General features: G+C 50.4%; 1 protein-coding gene and 1 non-coding gene across 3 annotated transcripts; one reads left to right on the top strand and one right to left on the bottom strand.

The window, feature by feature from the left end:
* The first annotated feature begins 1,664 nt into the window (after positions 1–1,664).
* On the top strand, positions 1,665–10,609 carry AQP8 (aquaporin 8). 2 transcript variants are annotated; one of them, XM_001493553.6, is made up of 6 exons: positions 1,665–1,899; positions 2,038–2,291; positions 5,150–5,276; positions 7,037–7,251; positions 8,735–8,869; positions 10,115–10,609. In XM_001493553.6, exons 1-6 carry the CDS (start codon positions 1,888–1,890, stop codon positions 10,161–10,163), a joined length of 792 nt encoding a protein of 263 aa, XP_001493603.3. In that variant the 5' UTR covers positions 1,665–1,887; the 3' UTR covers positions 10,164–10,609. The 2 variants fall into 2 exon arrangements, with proteins under 2 accessions (XP_001493603.3, XP_005598893.1); XM_005598836.4 differs by having other exon boundaries at positions 1,723–1,899; positions 9,906–10,609.
* A 22-nt stretch (positions 10,610–10,631) lies between these two features.
* MIR9139 (microRNA mir-9139) lies at positions 10,632–10,776 on the bottom strand. The gene has a single exon (NR_128172.1). It is a non-coding gene; the product is annotated as a microRNA mir-9139 (primary transcript).
* Positions 10,777–12,285: the final 1,509 nt, after the last annotated feature.

Below are 12,285 nucleotides of genomic sequence, written 5' to 3'. Positions count from 1 at the left end.
CCCCAGCTGAAAAGAGCTATCAGCAAACAGTCAGACTCTAGTTCAGATACACGCACTGCTGTCTTGAAGCAGATTACTTTTTATCTACATGACCTTGGGCCAGTTCTTCAACTTCTTTGTGCCTGTTTTCATCCTCTGACGATGGGGATGAGAAGCAGCAGGACTTATCTCACAGGGTTGCTGTGAACAGATGCAGAGCGCTCAGCACAGCGTGAGATCCACAGTGAGTAGTCCATGAATGGTAGAAGTTATCATTAGAATCCTCTTATCCCTAACATCATTTCTCTGCCTGTCTCTAGCTATACAGACAAACCCTCAGGGAACAGCTATGAGCACAGAGAGGAAGCTTTGCAATGTTTTGTTCACCGCCACGTTTCCAGCCAGCTCTTACGACAGTAACCGGCGGGGGGAGGTATTTAAATATTGGGCGAACGGCTAAGGAAACCTGTCTCTCCTTCCAACCCTCCTCCCTTCCTTCCAGCCTTCTTTCCATCCATCCTAGAAAGGCAGCAGAGTATAGTAGCTTAACCTACACGTTTTCTTTTAATCGTGGTCAAATATACACAACGTAAAATTGATCATTTTCACCACTCTAAGCGTATAGTTCAGTACATGCATATTATGGTGCAACTACCCGTCTCCAGAACTATCTCATCTTCCCAGACTGAAACTCTGTACCCACTACATAACAACCCCCCACTTCCCCCTTCTCCCAGCCCCTGGCCACCACCATTCTCCTTTCTGTCTCTGTGAATTTGACCCTCCAGGGACCTCAGATAGGTGGAATCGTACGGGATTTGTTCTTTTTGTGACGTAACCCACAAGTTTTGCGATCACAAAAACTCTATGATCGAGGAAACTTAACTTTCCTGAATTTACGCTTCCCCATCTGTAAAATGCCTGTAATAGTACCTTCCTCACAGGGTTGTTGTGAGGTTTAAATGAGATAATACATATAAGTTTCTTAGCCCAGCACCTGGCATGTAGAAAGTGCTCAATAAATATTAGTTACACATAAATGTATGTTCTAAATCAGGAGACACTGGCGTTGTGCTGATCATGTGTGTGGTGTTGTTGTAAGCACCTTATTATATAACTCATTTAAACCTCCCAATGGCCTTATGCCATTGGTACTGTTACTGTCAACCACACTTCACAGAGGAGAAAACTCAGGAGCAGATAGGGTGAGCCACACGCTCAAGGTTACACAGCCAGTTCCTGGCAGAGTTGGGCTGGAAGTCCAGGCAGCCTGTTTCCAAAGTCTGTGGGCTTTGCCATGGTGCCACATGGCTTCTGCTGCCTCTGTCAGTGGCCGGTCTTCTGTCTGCACACTCGTGGATCAAGCTAGCAGGAAGAGCAAGTGGAGGTGTCGAGACCTCAGATGGGAGGAGATGTCCGTGGGAATCCATAGAAAAATCATTGAAGATGAGTTTGCTGTTATAGCCCATGTGTAGTCCCAACCTGGTGGGGACCCCTCATATCCTTATACACACAAAAGCCTCTTTTGGACACTCATAGCGACCTTGGGGAGCTGGCGAGCCGGGCCCTCCCTCTGCTGCTGGGAAAGGCCTGGAGCGCTCCCAGGTGACACAGCTAAGTCAATGCCTTTTCACCTTGTTGGCAGAAAGCTCAGCAATCTTGACCACCCCCTGCCCTGCCCATTTGAGATAAAAAAAAATGTTTCCTATTCTGGGCCTCAAGGCCACCTCCCACCCAGGCTTTATTGCTTTCTTGGCATCTCATGGAGCCTCTGCAGCCCTTTAAAAGGGGCAGAGCCTGTAGCGGGATCAGTGACCCTCGTCCTGGAGACAGGTGTGTTCAGAAGAGCAGGTGTGGGCTTCCCAACAAGCTCAGGAAGCAGCCAGGGTCCCTGCTGTCTCAGGTCTGATGTCTGCAGAGGTGAGTTGGCTGCTGGCCTCTGCCCCTGCAGCCTGGCCGTCCCAGAGGTTGCTGAGAATTAATTCAAGGTTGGAGCACCAGGGGCTTCTTTCTGGGCTCTCCTCCCACCTGTGTCCACTCTCTCTTTTCCTACTGTAGGCAGCCATGTCTATGTGTGACCCTGAATTTGGCAGTGGCAAGGTGAAGGAGCCAAGCATGGGGGGCAGGTCGCGTGTGTCCTGGTACGAGCGGTTCATGCAGCCCTGCCTGGTTGAACTGCTAGGCTCAGCCCTGTTCATCTTCATCGGGTGCCTGTCGGTCATCGAGAATGGGGTGGACACTGGGAGGCTGCAGCCGGCCCTGGCCCATGGGCTGGCCCTGGGCCTCATCATCGCCACGCTGGGGAACATCAGGTGAGACCGGCTCTGGCCATCAGACTGGTGCTAACCTGGGGAGCCAGGGGTGGGGAGCAAAGCTGTCCGCAGGGACCCCTGGGCACATACTCAGCATTCTCAGAGCACTGTGGATGGGCGCTGGGCTGGGAAGTCAGACTGCCTGCATTCAAATCCCAGCTCTGCAGCGCACGAGCTTTGTGGCTTTGAGCAAGTGACTCTCCAAGCCCAGCTCCCCCACCTCTAAAATGGGAACAATAGAATATTTTCTAAACTATTTCCCGAGCCAACACATATGTAGGGCTAACCATGTGCCACGCGCTTTACAGGTAGTCACTCATTTAATCCTCACAACAACCCCGTGGGGAAGTACTCTTATTGTCCTCCTTTTCCAGCTGTGAAGGAGAACCCCCACGTAACCTGCCCAAGCTTCCATGGCCAGTAAGAGGCAGAGCCGAGAGGCAGGCCCAGCGCCTCATGGGGGAGGCACGAAGTGACATGATGTGAAGAGCTCAGTCCCTATGGAGGTTGCTGTGGTCTTGTTACCTTTAGCATGGGGTTACTCCAGCCTCGGGGAAGGCAGAGACATGAGGAAGAACACACCGAGGGACTCCCCGCTCGGTCCAGACACCCCTGCAGTGTCTCCCTGTCAGACGGTGACCAGAGAGGAGGCAGGGAGGGCAGGGGTTCCATCTGCACAGCCTCGCGCGCAGGCTGGGAGCTCCTCGGCAGGCCAGCCCTCGTGCGGCCGTCTTCAGGGTGGCGCCTGGCAGGTGAGCCAGGACCCAGTCGGTCTATATTTAATCTCACTGAGAAAATAGATCTGAATAAGGAAATTAAAATACAGCTTCCCAGAAAACAGACTAGAAAGAGAACTTTAACATTTCTCTTTAAATGTTCAACCAAGCCTGCAGGTGAGATGAAAAACAGTCTTCTGTTCCGATGGGTCTGGGGTTGAATGCAACCTCTGTCACTTCTTAGCTAGGAGATCAAGGCAAGTAGCTGAGTCTCTGTGTGCAGCAGTATAAATGGAAATAAGAGTAGTAGCTAGTATTTGTTGAGTGCTAACCATATATACAATACTATATATATACACTTATTAATTCATTATATCTTTGCAGCAGCCATATGAAGAGCATCACTGAGGCACAGAAGGTTATGTAACTTGCCCAAGGCCACATAGCTATTCAGTGGCAGAGCTGGGGCTTGAACTCAGGCCAGCTGACTGGAGAGACCCCTTACTCACCGCAGTAGACTATCTGTTGCACCAACCTTTTATTCAATCATTTGCTTTTCAACAAATACTTATCCAGCACCTACTGCGTGCCGGACACCGACTTTGAGGTTGTTAAATAGATCTAGGATAAGGCATATAAAGCACCCCACATGGCACCTGGCACATAGTAGGTGTTCAATAAATATTTGCTGAGCGAACACTGAATGAATAAACTAGAAAGTGTCTTGATTGTTTTATCATCAGTGAGTGTGAAGTTACTCTCGGGAATCTGTGTGATGCTCCACACAGTCAGTCCTCTCCTGGTCGAGCCATGCTCTGAGTAACAGCTTCTCTCCCCATTTGGGCCCAGGAGAGGGTTCTAATCGTACAGTGTCTTGTGGGAGGCTGCCCCACCCCATCTTCATCTCTATGCTTTGACAGAGCCCAGGCCGAGCTTGGTCATGGACCCAAATTTAGGCCAGGTAGGTCTGGCTGTCCCTCTCTCCACCTACTGAGTCTGAGCCTTGGCTGGTGCTTCCAAATCATGCATGAGGCTCCCCTGAGGGCCTGTGTATAGAGCTGGGACAGACAAGCTGGGCAGCTGGTCCTGAGGTGTCAGCGTGTTGGACAAAGTCCTTTTGTCCAGAACCAAGTTTCTCTGTCCAGTCTCAGCTCATTGCTCTGTGTCCATTGGGTGTGGGCAGGCCCACTGGGGGGCTTTTAACACCTGAGGGGGCACTTTGGCTCTTGTGTGACATGGAGGCTCTTGGGGTCACTTTCCCTCTTATGGGGGCATCCATTTCATGACCTAGAGAGATTTAATGGGCCAATCTCTGAGGATATCTCCCCCTTCTGAGTGAGACTGGATGGGATGCTGATGGGGCTAGCAGGATGCTGGGGCCCTCCTGGCTCTGGGACCTGGGCTGGTTGAGCATCTTGGTGAAAAGGAGGGCTCTTTTCCATGAGCAGTGGAGGGGCTGGTCAACTTGCACTGGCTCTTTGACCTCAGGTTTGACTTTGTCTAACCCCCTTCACATCCCAAACTCTAGATACCAATCCCCAACCCACCCCTGAACTTCTGACCTCACTCCCAATTCCCAATGCCATTGCCATAAAGCCCAATATCAATTTTACACTCAATGCTAATCACACTTTCAGACCAAAAATGGAGATTTTATTAGTTTAGCAATTAACTAGTTAATTAGTTTTATTAGTTTAGCATCCAATCAGGAGCTCTTGTTTGGGGCCTGGTTACTTATAAGAGGAGGCCAGGATGCCTCTCTTGGGCTACTAATTTGGAGCCTGGGGTCTCATTCTGACCTACAGCCACGTCTCTGAAGGGCTGAGGGAGCTCTGGGGGAGTCTGGGAAGAGCTCAGGGGTGGTCTCCGACCACGCTCTTCCTCTAGGCCATCCTGGGGTCTGGGTGTAGGGCAGAAACAGGGCTGTTCTCTCCTCCCCGGCTCGCCCCACCTATGCCTCCCTCCACCACCAGGCACCTCAGGGAAAACGGGCAGGATTTGGTTCCTGTTTTATACTTGGGCTGGGTCCTTGACTGACTCTGGCCCTGCAAGGTCAGGCTGGGCGTCTGGTTGGGACACACTCCCTTGGGTGACAGCCTGGGCCTTGGCCTCATGACTTCCTTCTGTTTTTGTGGGTGACAGTGGTGGACACTTCAACCCTGCGGTGTCCCTGGCAGCCACGCTGATTGGAGGTCTCAACCTGACGATGCTCCTTCCTTACTGGATCTCCCAGCTGTGTGGGGGGCTGATTGGGGCTGCCTTGGCCAAGGTGGGTGATCACCCAGGGGTCTGGGCTGCTGGCTTTGGCCCTGATGGGGCTAGTGGAGTAGAGGGTAGGGTGGGAGTATACAGTTCTTTTCTGTTTCCTCCACTGGGATTGGGTGGGCCCTTTCTACTGGGGAGGGGACCCTCAAAGGGCCTTTGTTTCCCTCCAAATCCACCCTGTTCTGTCTGTGTCTGGACACAGCCATTCCCTGGACAGACCAGGAAGCAGAATTCAAGACTTGAGGTTTCTCTTCCTGAGTCTATTTCTGGCTTTGGGTACTTCTAATGTTTTTTCGTCCATCCATCCATCCATTGATTCATTCATTCATTTACATGTTCATTCACTCTAGAAACATCTCACTGAACACCGACCAAGGCTACGGGATGAACCTGGTTATTCTCTTGAGAAACTTCTGAACTAAATTCTCTGAGTGTTCTCCAGCTTGCCTGCCTTTAAACTGAGTTACTCTACCTTTGATGGGAGTTAATATTTAATTTATATCTGGAATCCTTCCACCTCAACAGGAAGACAAGCTCTTCCTCTCAGCCACAGAATTTTTAGAGCTCTACAAGTAACTCCGCAGATGAACTCCCTTCCTCCCTCTTTGCCTGACTTCCTTCCTTCTTTCTTCCCTTCTCTCTCTTTCTCTCTTGCCTGTCTCCCTTAAGTCTTCAAGGGGCCCTTCAAGATGTAGGCCTTGCTTGGCATGGGTGAGGGGTTTGGGGAGGGTGGAGTGTGGGGGTTTGGGGCTGGAGACGGGGGCACCCTGTCAGCCTGGCCGGGTTTTGGACTATGGCTCTTGGTGCTGGCCCATGGCAGACTTCGGTCTCGAATCCCATTTTGCTGTCCTCCCTGCCTTGGTCTCCCCACGCCCCCGCATGAGACCCTGTTCCCCTGTGTAGAATGGGACTGCGACCATCCTGCTCTGATCCTCAGGGGAAAGTGGCGCCCAGACTCTCCCTCAAGCCTGGCTATTTGCAAACTTGTCAAACATGACGGTGAGCAGTGCAGGGCGCAGCTGCCGGTGACTAAGGACACCCTCCCTGCACTTTACAATATCTTCTTTCGTTTAATCTCCCAACGACTTCCCCAGAAGCCGCAGACAATCCTTAGAGGACACTCGCTACCTGAGCTACGAGCTGTTACTATCATCCTCACTTTATACGGGGAAATGGAGGCACAGAGAAGTCAGTAATGTGCCTAAGTTCAGATGTGCTGGTGAGCAGCAGAGCCCAGATTTAGGTCCAGCGTCCAGAAGCTTGTCTGCTCCGCCATCCTCCCTCTCCAGGGGCTGCGACAAGCCCTGTGGCCAATTTCCTGTGAAGCTGATGGAACTTAAGCTTCAGAGCTCTCCTTGCAACAGGTCCCTTCAAAGGAGCCTTATCGGGGGCTGGCAAAGGGGTCACCTGGTCATATGTGTTTGCCAAGTTTGTAAAAGTAAGGTATTTTTGTACTGTATTATTTTTCTTAAAGAGGGTTATCTAAGTTATATAAGCTTCAGCCTCACAACACCTGGGGCCACTGCTGGGTTTTCCCCATTTTACACATGAGCAAAATGAGGCTCAGAGTAGTCCCATAGCTCACACAGAGCCACACAGTAAAAACTGGTGGAGCAGAGATGTGGACCCAGATACATCTGGCTGCACATTGGACAGAACCCTTCACGGCTGTAAAGGTTGGGCGCATGCATTTTTAGGACCCCCTCCCCTCCGCTCCCAGCTGTCTCTCTACCCCTGGTGAGGCTGAGCCACTTCTCTCCACAGGCGGTGAGTCCTGAGGAGAGGTTCTGGAATGCATCTGGGGCGGCCTTTGTGACAGTCCAGGAGCCGGGGCAGGTGGCAGGGGCATTGGTGGCAGAGATCGTCTTGACAACACTGCTGACACTGGCCGTATGCATGGGTGCTATCAATGAGAAAACACAGGGCCCTCTGGCTCCATTCTCCATTGGCTTCTCTGTCACCGTGGATATCCTGGCAGGGTGAGTGTCCCTTGGCAGTGGGACTGTGGTGCCCAGTGATGGGTTGAGGCTCAGTTCTGGAGGAGGTTAGTCCTGCAGATTAGGCTCAGTTGCCAACAGAGGCCATGAAGATAATGCAAATGAGGGAAGTGGGCTGGCACTAGGCAGACAAGAGGGAATGGTGGGGACTGTAGCATCTAAGGAGGCCACCACTATGAAAATCTGATAAGCTACTTCTGTGTGGGAATATGGGCTGGGGTGACTGATCTTCTAATTTCACTCCAGGGAAGTCAGAAGACTGGAGTGTTATGTGGAATTTTCCAATTTTCATAGTGTCAATAAAACATTTCTGCAAGCTATGTTTGTCCAGCCAGTGGACAGTCAGGTCCTACAAAGGGCTTCCATACCCACTGTCTCATTTATGTTGAGCCTCTCAGTAGGCTTGGGAAGGGATTAAGGAGACAAGATTGGGTCAGGGATTATTTCTCCCATTTTATATATGAAGAAACTGAGGCTCGGAGAGGACATAAGTGACTTATTTAACGTCATTGGGCAGTGGCAAATTAAGTGACAGATCTGGAACGAGAGCCCAAATCTGCTAAAGGGGATGAGGCAGCCACTGCTTAACGTTTAACTCCTTCCTTTCTCTTGGACACAGAAGCGACTCTTGCCTTCCCGCCTCTGCCCTCAGCTCCGTGCCCTCGTTTGGGAAGCAGAGTCTGGGGAGCTGAGAGCGTGTAAAGCTGTGGCTGGACTTTGCTGCCCTCTAGTGACTCACTTGCAAGCCTACTGACTCCTTTTGGCTTTGCCTACTAGACGCCGGGTTGGGGGAGGGATGAGGTCTTTAGGACCCCAGCTTGAGTGAATGGGGGAAGGATACAGACACCTGGAGAACAGTCCCCTGGAGGAGATCCTGGGCCCCAAGCTTGTGGTGCAACAAGAGTCTCCACCAGGTCAGCCAGATTAGAGTTAACATTGTTCACGAATTATGTGACATGGGCTATACACACACGTTTTCTCATTCACTCCTGACAACAACCTATGAAATAGCTACATTCACCTCAACTGAAACACAGAGAGGTTAAACAGAGGTCACAGCTAGAAATAGCTGGGCTGGGTTTTGAACCTAGGTTGGCCTGACTCCAAAGTTCATGTAGTTGACAATTGCTTGACTTTGCTTTATCAACTTTGGAGAGGACCTGGATCCACCTTCTTTTCCTGCCATCACCCAACAGGCAAGCCTTGCTGGCCATTCTTCTAGAAGGGTGTGTAGGGAGTGGCAGACTGTATGCCCAGGGAGGAGTCAAACCTTTCACTTCTGAATGAAAAAGAAGTGATAGCTTCTTTGCCTGTGTCTTCCTTGGAACCCCCCAGAACCCCATGATACAGTAGCTCAGAGAGGGTTTCTGGGTGGTGTGTGACATAGGCCTAGTTGGGGAAATGAACTTGAGGTGAGTGGGGCCTGGCTGGGATCCTGGTGACCTGTGTGGCTGGGTGTTTGCAGGGGTGCTGTGTCAGGAGCCTGCATGAACCCTGCCCGTGCCTTTGGACCTGCTGTGGTGGCCAACTACTGGAACTTCCACTGGATCTACTGGCTGGGCCCACTCCTGGCCAGTCTGCTTGTAGGAGCACTCATCAGGTAGGAGTGTGACCGGGGCCACTGGTCCATTGGAGGGGCACCTGGTGACAGCTCCCAGAGCGTCCAGGGCTGGAGGGCGGGGGTCTCACTCGGGCTGGAGAAGGGAAAGAGGGAGCCTTCTTCAGAGGTGAAGATTATGGCTCTGTGCCACTTGGTTGCAAGTGACAGAAATCCATCTGAACACAGCTTAAACCATAAAGGGGAATTCACTGGCTCGCATAACTGAAAAGTTCAGAGGTAGCACTGGCTTCAGGTAGGTGCTCCAACAATGCCTTCGAACCTGATCTTTCTCACAGGCTCAGCTGTCCTCTGCATAAGCCTCACGCTTGGTTAGGCTCTCCAGTAGTGGCAAAGATGCTTTCTAGGCTTATATCCTAGCAGCCTAACAACTGCAGAGGAACTAGAACAACAACTCTAGCAAAAGTCCTGGGTCTCATGGTCGCTGGTTTGCACCGGCCCAGCTTGGGTCAGGTCTACCTCTGAATCGATCACTGTAGCCATGGGTGGCAGCACTCCTGTGGGCTATGTCTGGAGCATGAGCCTAATCCTGGAGGGGGCGTGAGGGTAACCTTACCCGAACAACCATATGGACTCAGGGTAGGGGAGGAGCAGTTCCCCACAAGGGTGCTGTGCAATTCCGGGGGGCCCTATCCACAAAGAAAACCATGTATCTGGTGCCCCAAGAACATGCACGTCAGGAGATGCCATTCACATAAAATACAATGTGAGCAGTACTCCCTGGAGTCGTGCGATAGATAATAAAGTTGAAGTCATCAGAGGGAGACTATCTGCTTGACTGCTTCTCCTCGGGCTCTCTTCCTGTGAGCCTCAAGGACCTGTAGGGTCCTGTTCTTCCTGCTCCAGGCGGTGCAGGGATTAGGGTCTGCATTTGGTACAAGTTGGGCCTATGTCCCGCTGTCTGGGAGAGGACAGTCACCGGGCTGGGCTGATCTACATCACTGCCCATCGGCAGTCCTGGCTTAGCCCACGGCGCAGTGAAAAGCATCACCAATAATTCTCTGTCTGTTGCTTTCAGAATGGCAGAGATGGGCGCCTTCAGGAAAAGGGCTGGAAACCAAACAGGAAAGAGTTTCTACTGCTCCCCAAGGCGATCTGGCTACTGAGACTGGGAAGGATTAGGAAAGAACTTCCTGTCTGGAGAATTCTGGGCCTGGAGACATTGACGAAGGGCTGCGTCTCTCCTCGAGAGACTCAGAGACCTCACTGGGCCATCTTTTTCTGTAGGTTGCTCATTGGAGATGGGAAAACTCGCCTAATCCTAAAGGGACGGTGAAGCTGAGATGGTGGAATTCCTACCGCTCCAGTTGCCCTCAGTGGACCCATCCTGGACTGCAGACAGGACAGCTTCTCATTTCCTGCTAGGGCAGAGGCCCAGAGGAGCAACTGACCTGGGTCTGGCTTCTTGGATAGACAGACAACTGCTAAGTCCTGGGGATGCTCTAGGTTCTTTGAATTCCTTTGTGCTCATTAGAGCCCTCAGCCTGGGGAACATGTTGCCAGCACTGCCCCGAGGGAGGTAGAAACAGCACAACAGAAGAGTTTTTCTTGACAGGGAAGTTCCAGTAGCAGAACAGTTGGAAGAGAAGGCTGTGTGTGTACATCAGCTCATTCCCCCACCCTTTTCTTTCTCCTTCTCTTGTTCCCTGATTCTATGTATTTCCTTGCTTCCTGAGCTGCCAATCTAGCTTTGCAATAAATAGTCCAGCATTTCCTTCTACATGCTCATTGGCTTGCCTTTCACTTCAGAAATGGGAATTGCTGGGGAAGAAGCAAAAGTCTGGGCCTTGGCCGTCCTGGGTCTAGTTAGCTTGGGTCCAGCTCAGAGTCCAGTGCCAAGGTAGCTGGCCAACCTAGAGCCTGCCCCCCACTCAGCCAGCCCCATCTCGGAGCCCTGTCTGAAGCTCAGAGTCCATTCTACAGTCTAGTTTGGTCTCGAGTCAGTCAATTCCAGATCACAGACCTCAGCGCCCTGCTGAAAACCCCAAAGCGGAGTCCAGGGTCTGGTGTAGTGCCCAGTACTATCCAGGATGTGGATCAGCCCACTCATCACACTCAGCTCGGGAGGAGAGTGGGTGCGGGGGTGGCCCAGAGCTGCAAGGATTTCCCAAGGAAATATACAATGTGCATAATATAGGGCTCGAGAGACAGTGATATTTGGATGGAAGATGTAAATATAATGAATAAGAAAGGATAAAAAGATATTCTGAACTTCCCACTTTACAAGTAGAGTGTGCATCTTCTCTGTAAGAATTTATGGGTCGTTTATGGAAGATGATCATTATAACACCACAAAGAAGTGCTAGGGAAAACCAATCTTCAACATCAAACGAAAACTCACCCACTTCTACAAGATGAACAAAATGCTCACCTGAGTAAAAGTGAAGAAAATGCTCACTAGAGAAATTCACCAAGACAGTCAGAGACTGCCTACTGAGAAAATGGACACGATATCCCCAAATGTCCAAACCATTTTGGGGGGAAAAGAAAATAACAATAATAATAAAACAAAAAACCTAAAGAAAAGAAAAAGGGAGGAAATAATGTGATAAAATCAGAAACAAGAAACTTAGAACACTCACAAGGAGCGAAAAATAATAAAAGTTACTATTTCCTTGGGTGAAATAAATAATGAAATAAACCTTTGGTAAATCTAGTAACAAAATAGTTATATATACATATATACACACATGTTCATATACACAGATATCCACACATGTGCAGCTAGCATTCATTGAGTGTGTACTGTCTGCCCGGTGCTGTGCAAAATGCTTTGCATACATTATCTCATCTACTCCCCACAACAATCCTGTAAGGTAGGTGTAGTGGCTTGAATAGTGTCATCCCAAATTCATGTCCACTTAGAACTTCAGAATGTGACCCTATTTGGAAACAAGGTCTCTGCAGACATAATTAAGGTAAGAATCAAGATGAGGTCATACTGAATTAGGGTGGGCCCTAAATCTGAGAGGATCCTTACACGAGACAGAAAAGGACACATAGAGACACAAAGAAGACCATGTGAGGAGGGAGGCAGAGACTGGAGTTAGGCTGCCACATACCAGTACCAGAAGTCACCAGGAGCTAGAAGAGGCCACGAAGGATTCTCCCCCACAGCCTTGGAGAGACTTTGGTCCTGCCGACACCTGGATTTCAGACTTCTGGCCTCCAGAACTGTGAGAGAATAGATCTCTGTTGTTGTAAGCCAGTGAGTTTGTAGTCATTTGTTATGGCAGTCCCAGGAAACTCACACAGGTAGATAGTCTTATGTTCTCATTTTCCAGAGGAGCACATTGAGGTTCCAAGAGATGACATTACCTATAGTCACATAGTTGGTAGGTAGGTTGTGCAAAATTCAAGATCAGGTATGTTTGACTGCAGGGTTCATGACCTTGGTC

This window comes from Equus caballus, chromosome 13 (assembly GCF_041296265.1).
Source record: "Equus caballus isolate H_3958 breed thoroughbred chromosome 13, TB-T2T, whole genome shotgun sequence".
Taxonomy (NCBI): domain Eukaryota; kingdom Metazoa; phylum Chordata; class Mammalia; order Perissodactyla; family Equidae; genus Equus; species Equus caballus.
This window is presented reverse-complemented; position numbering and strand designations above follow the sequence as displayed.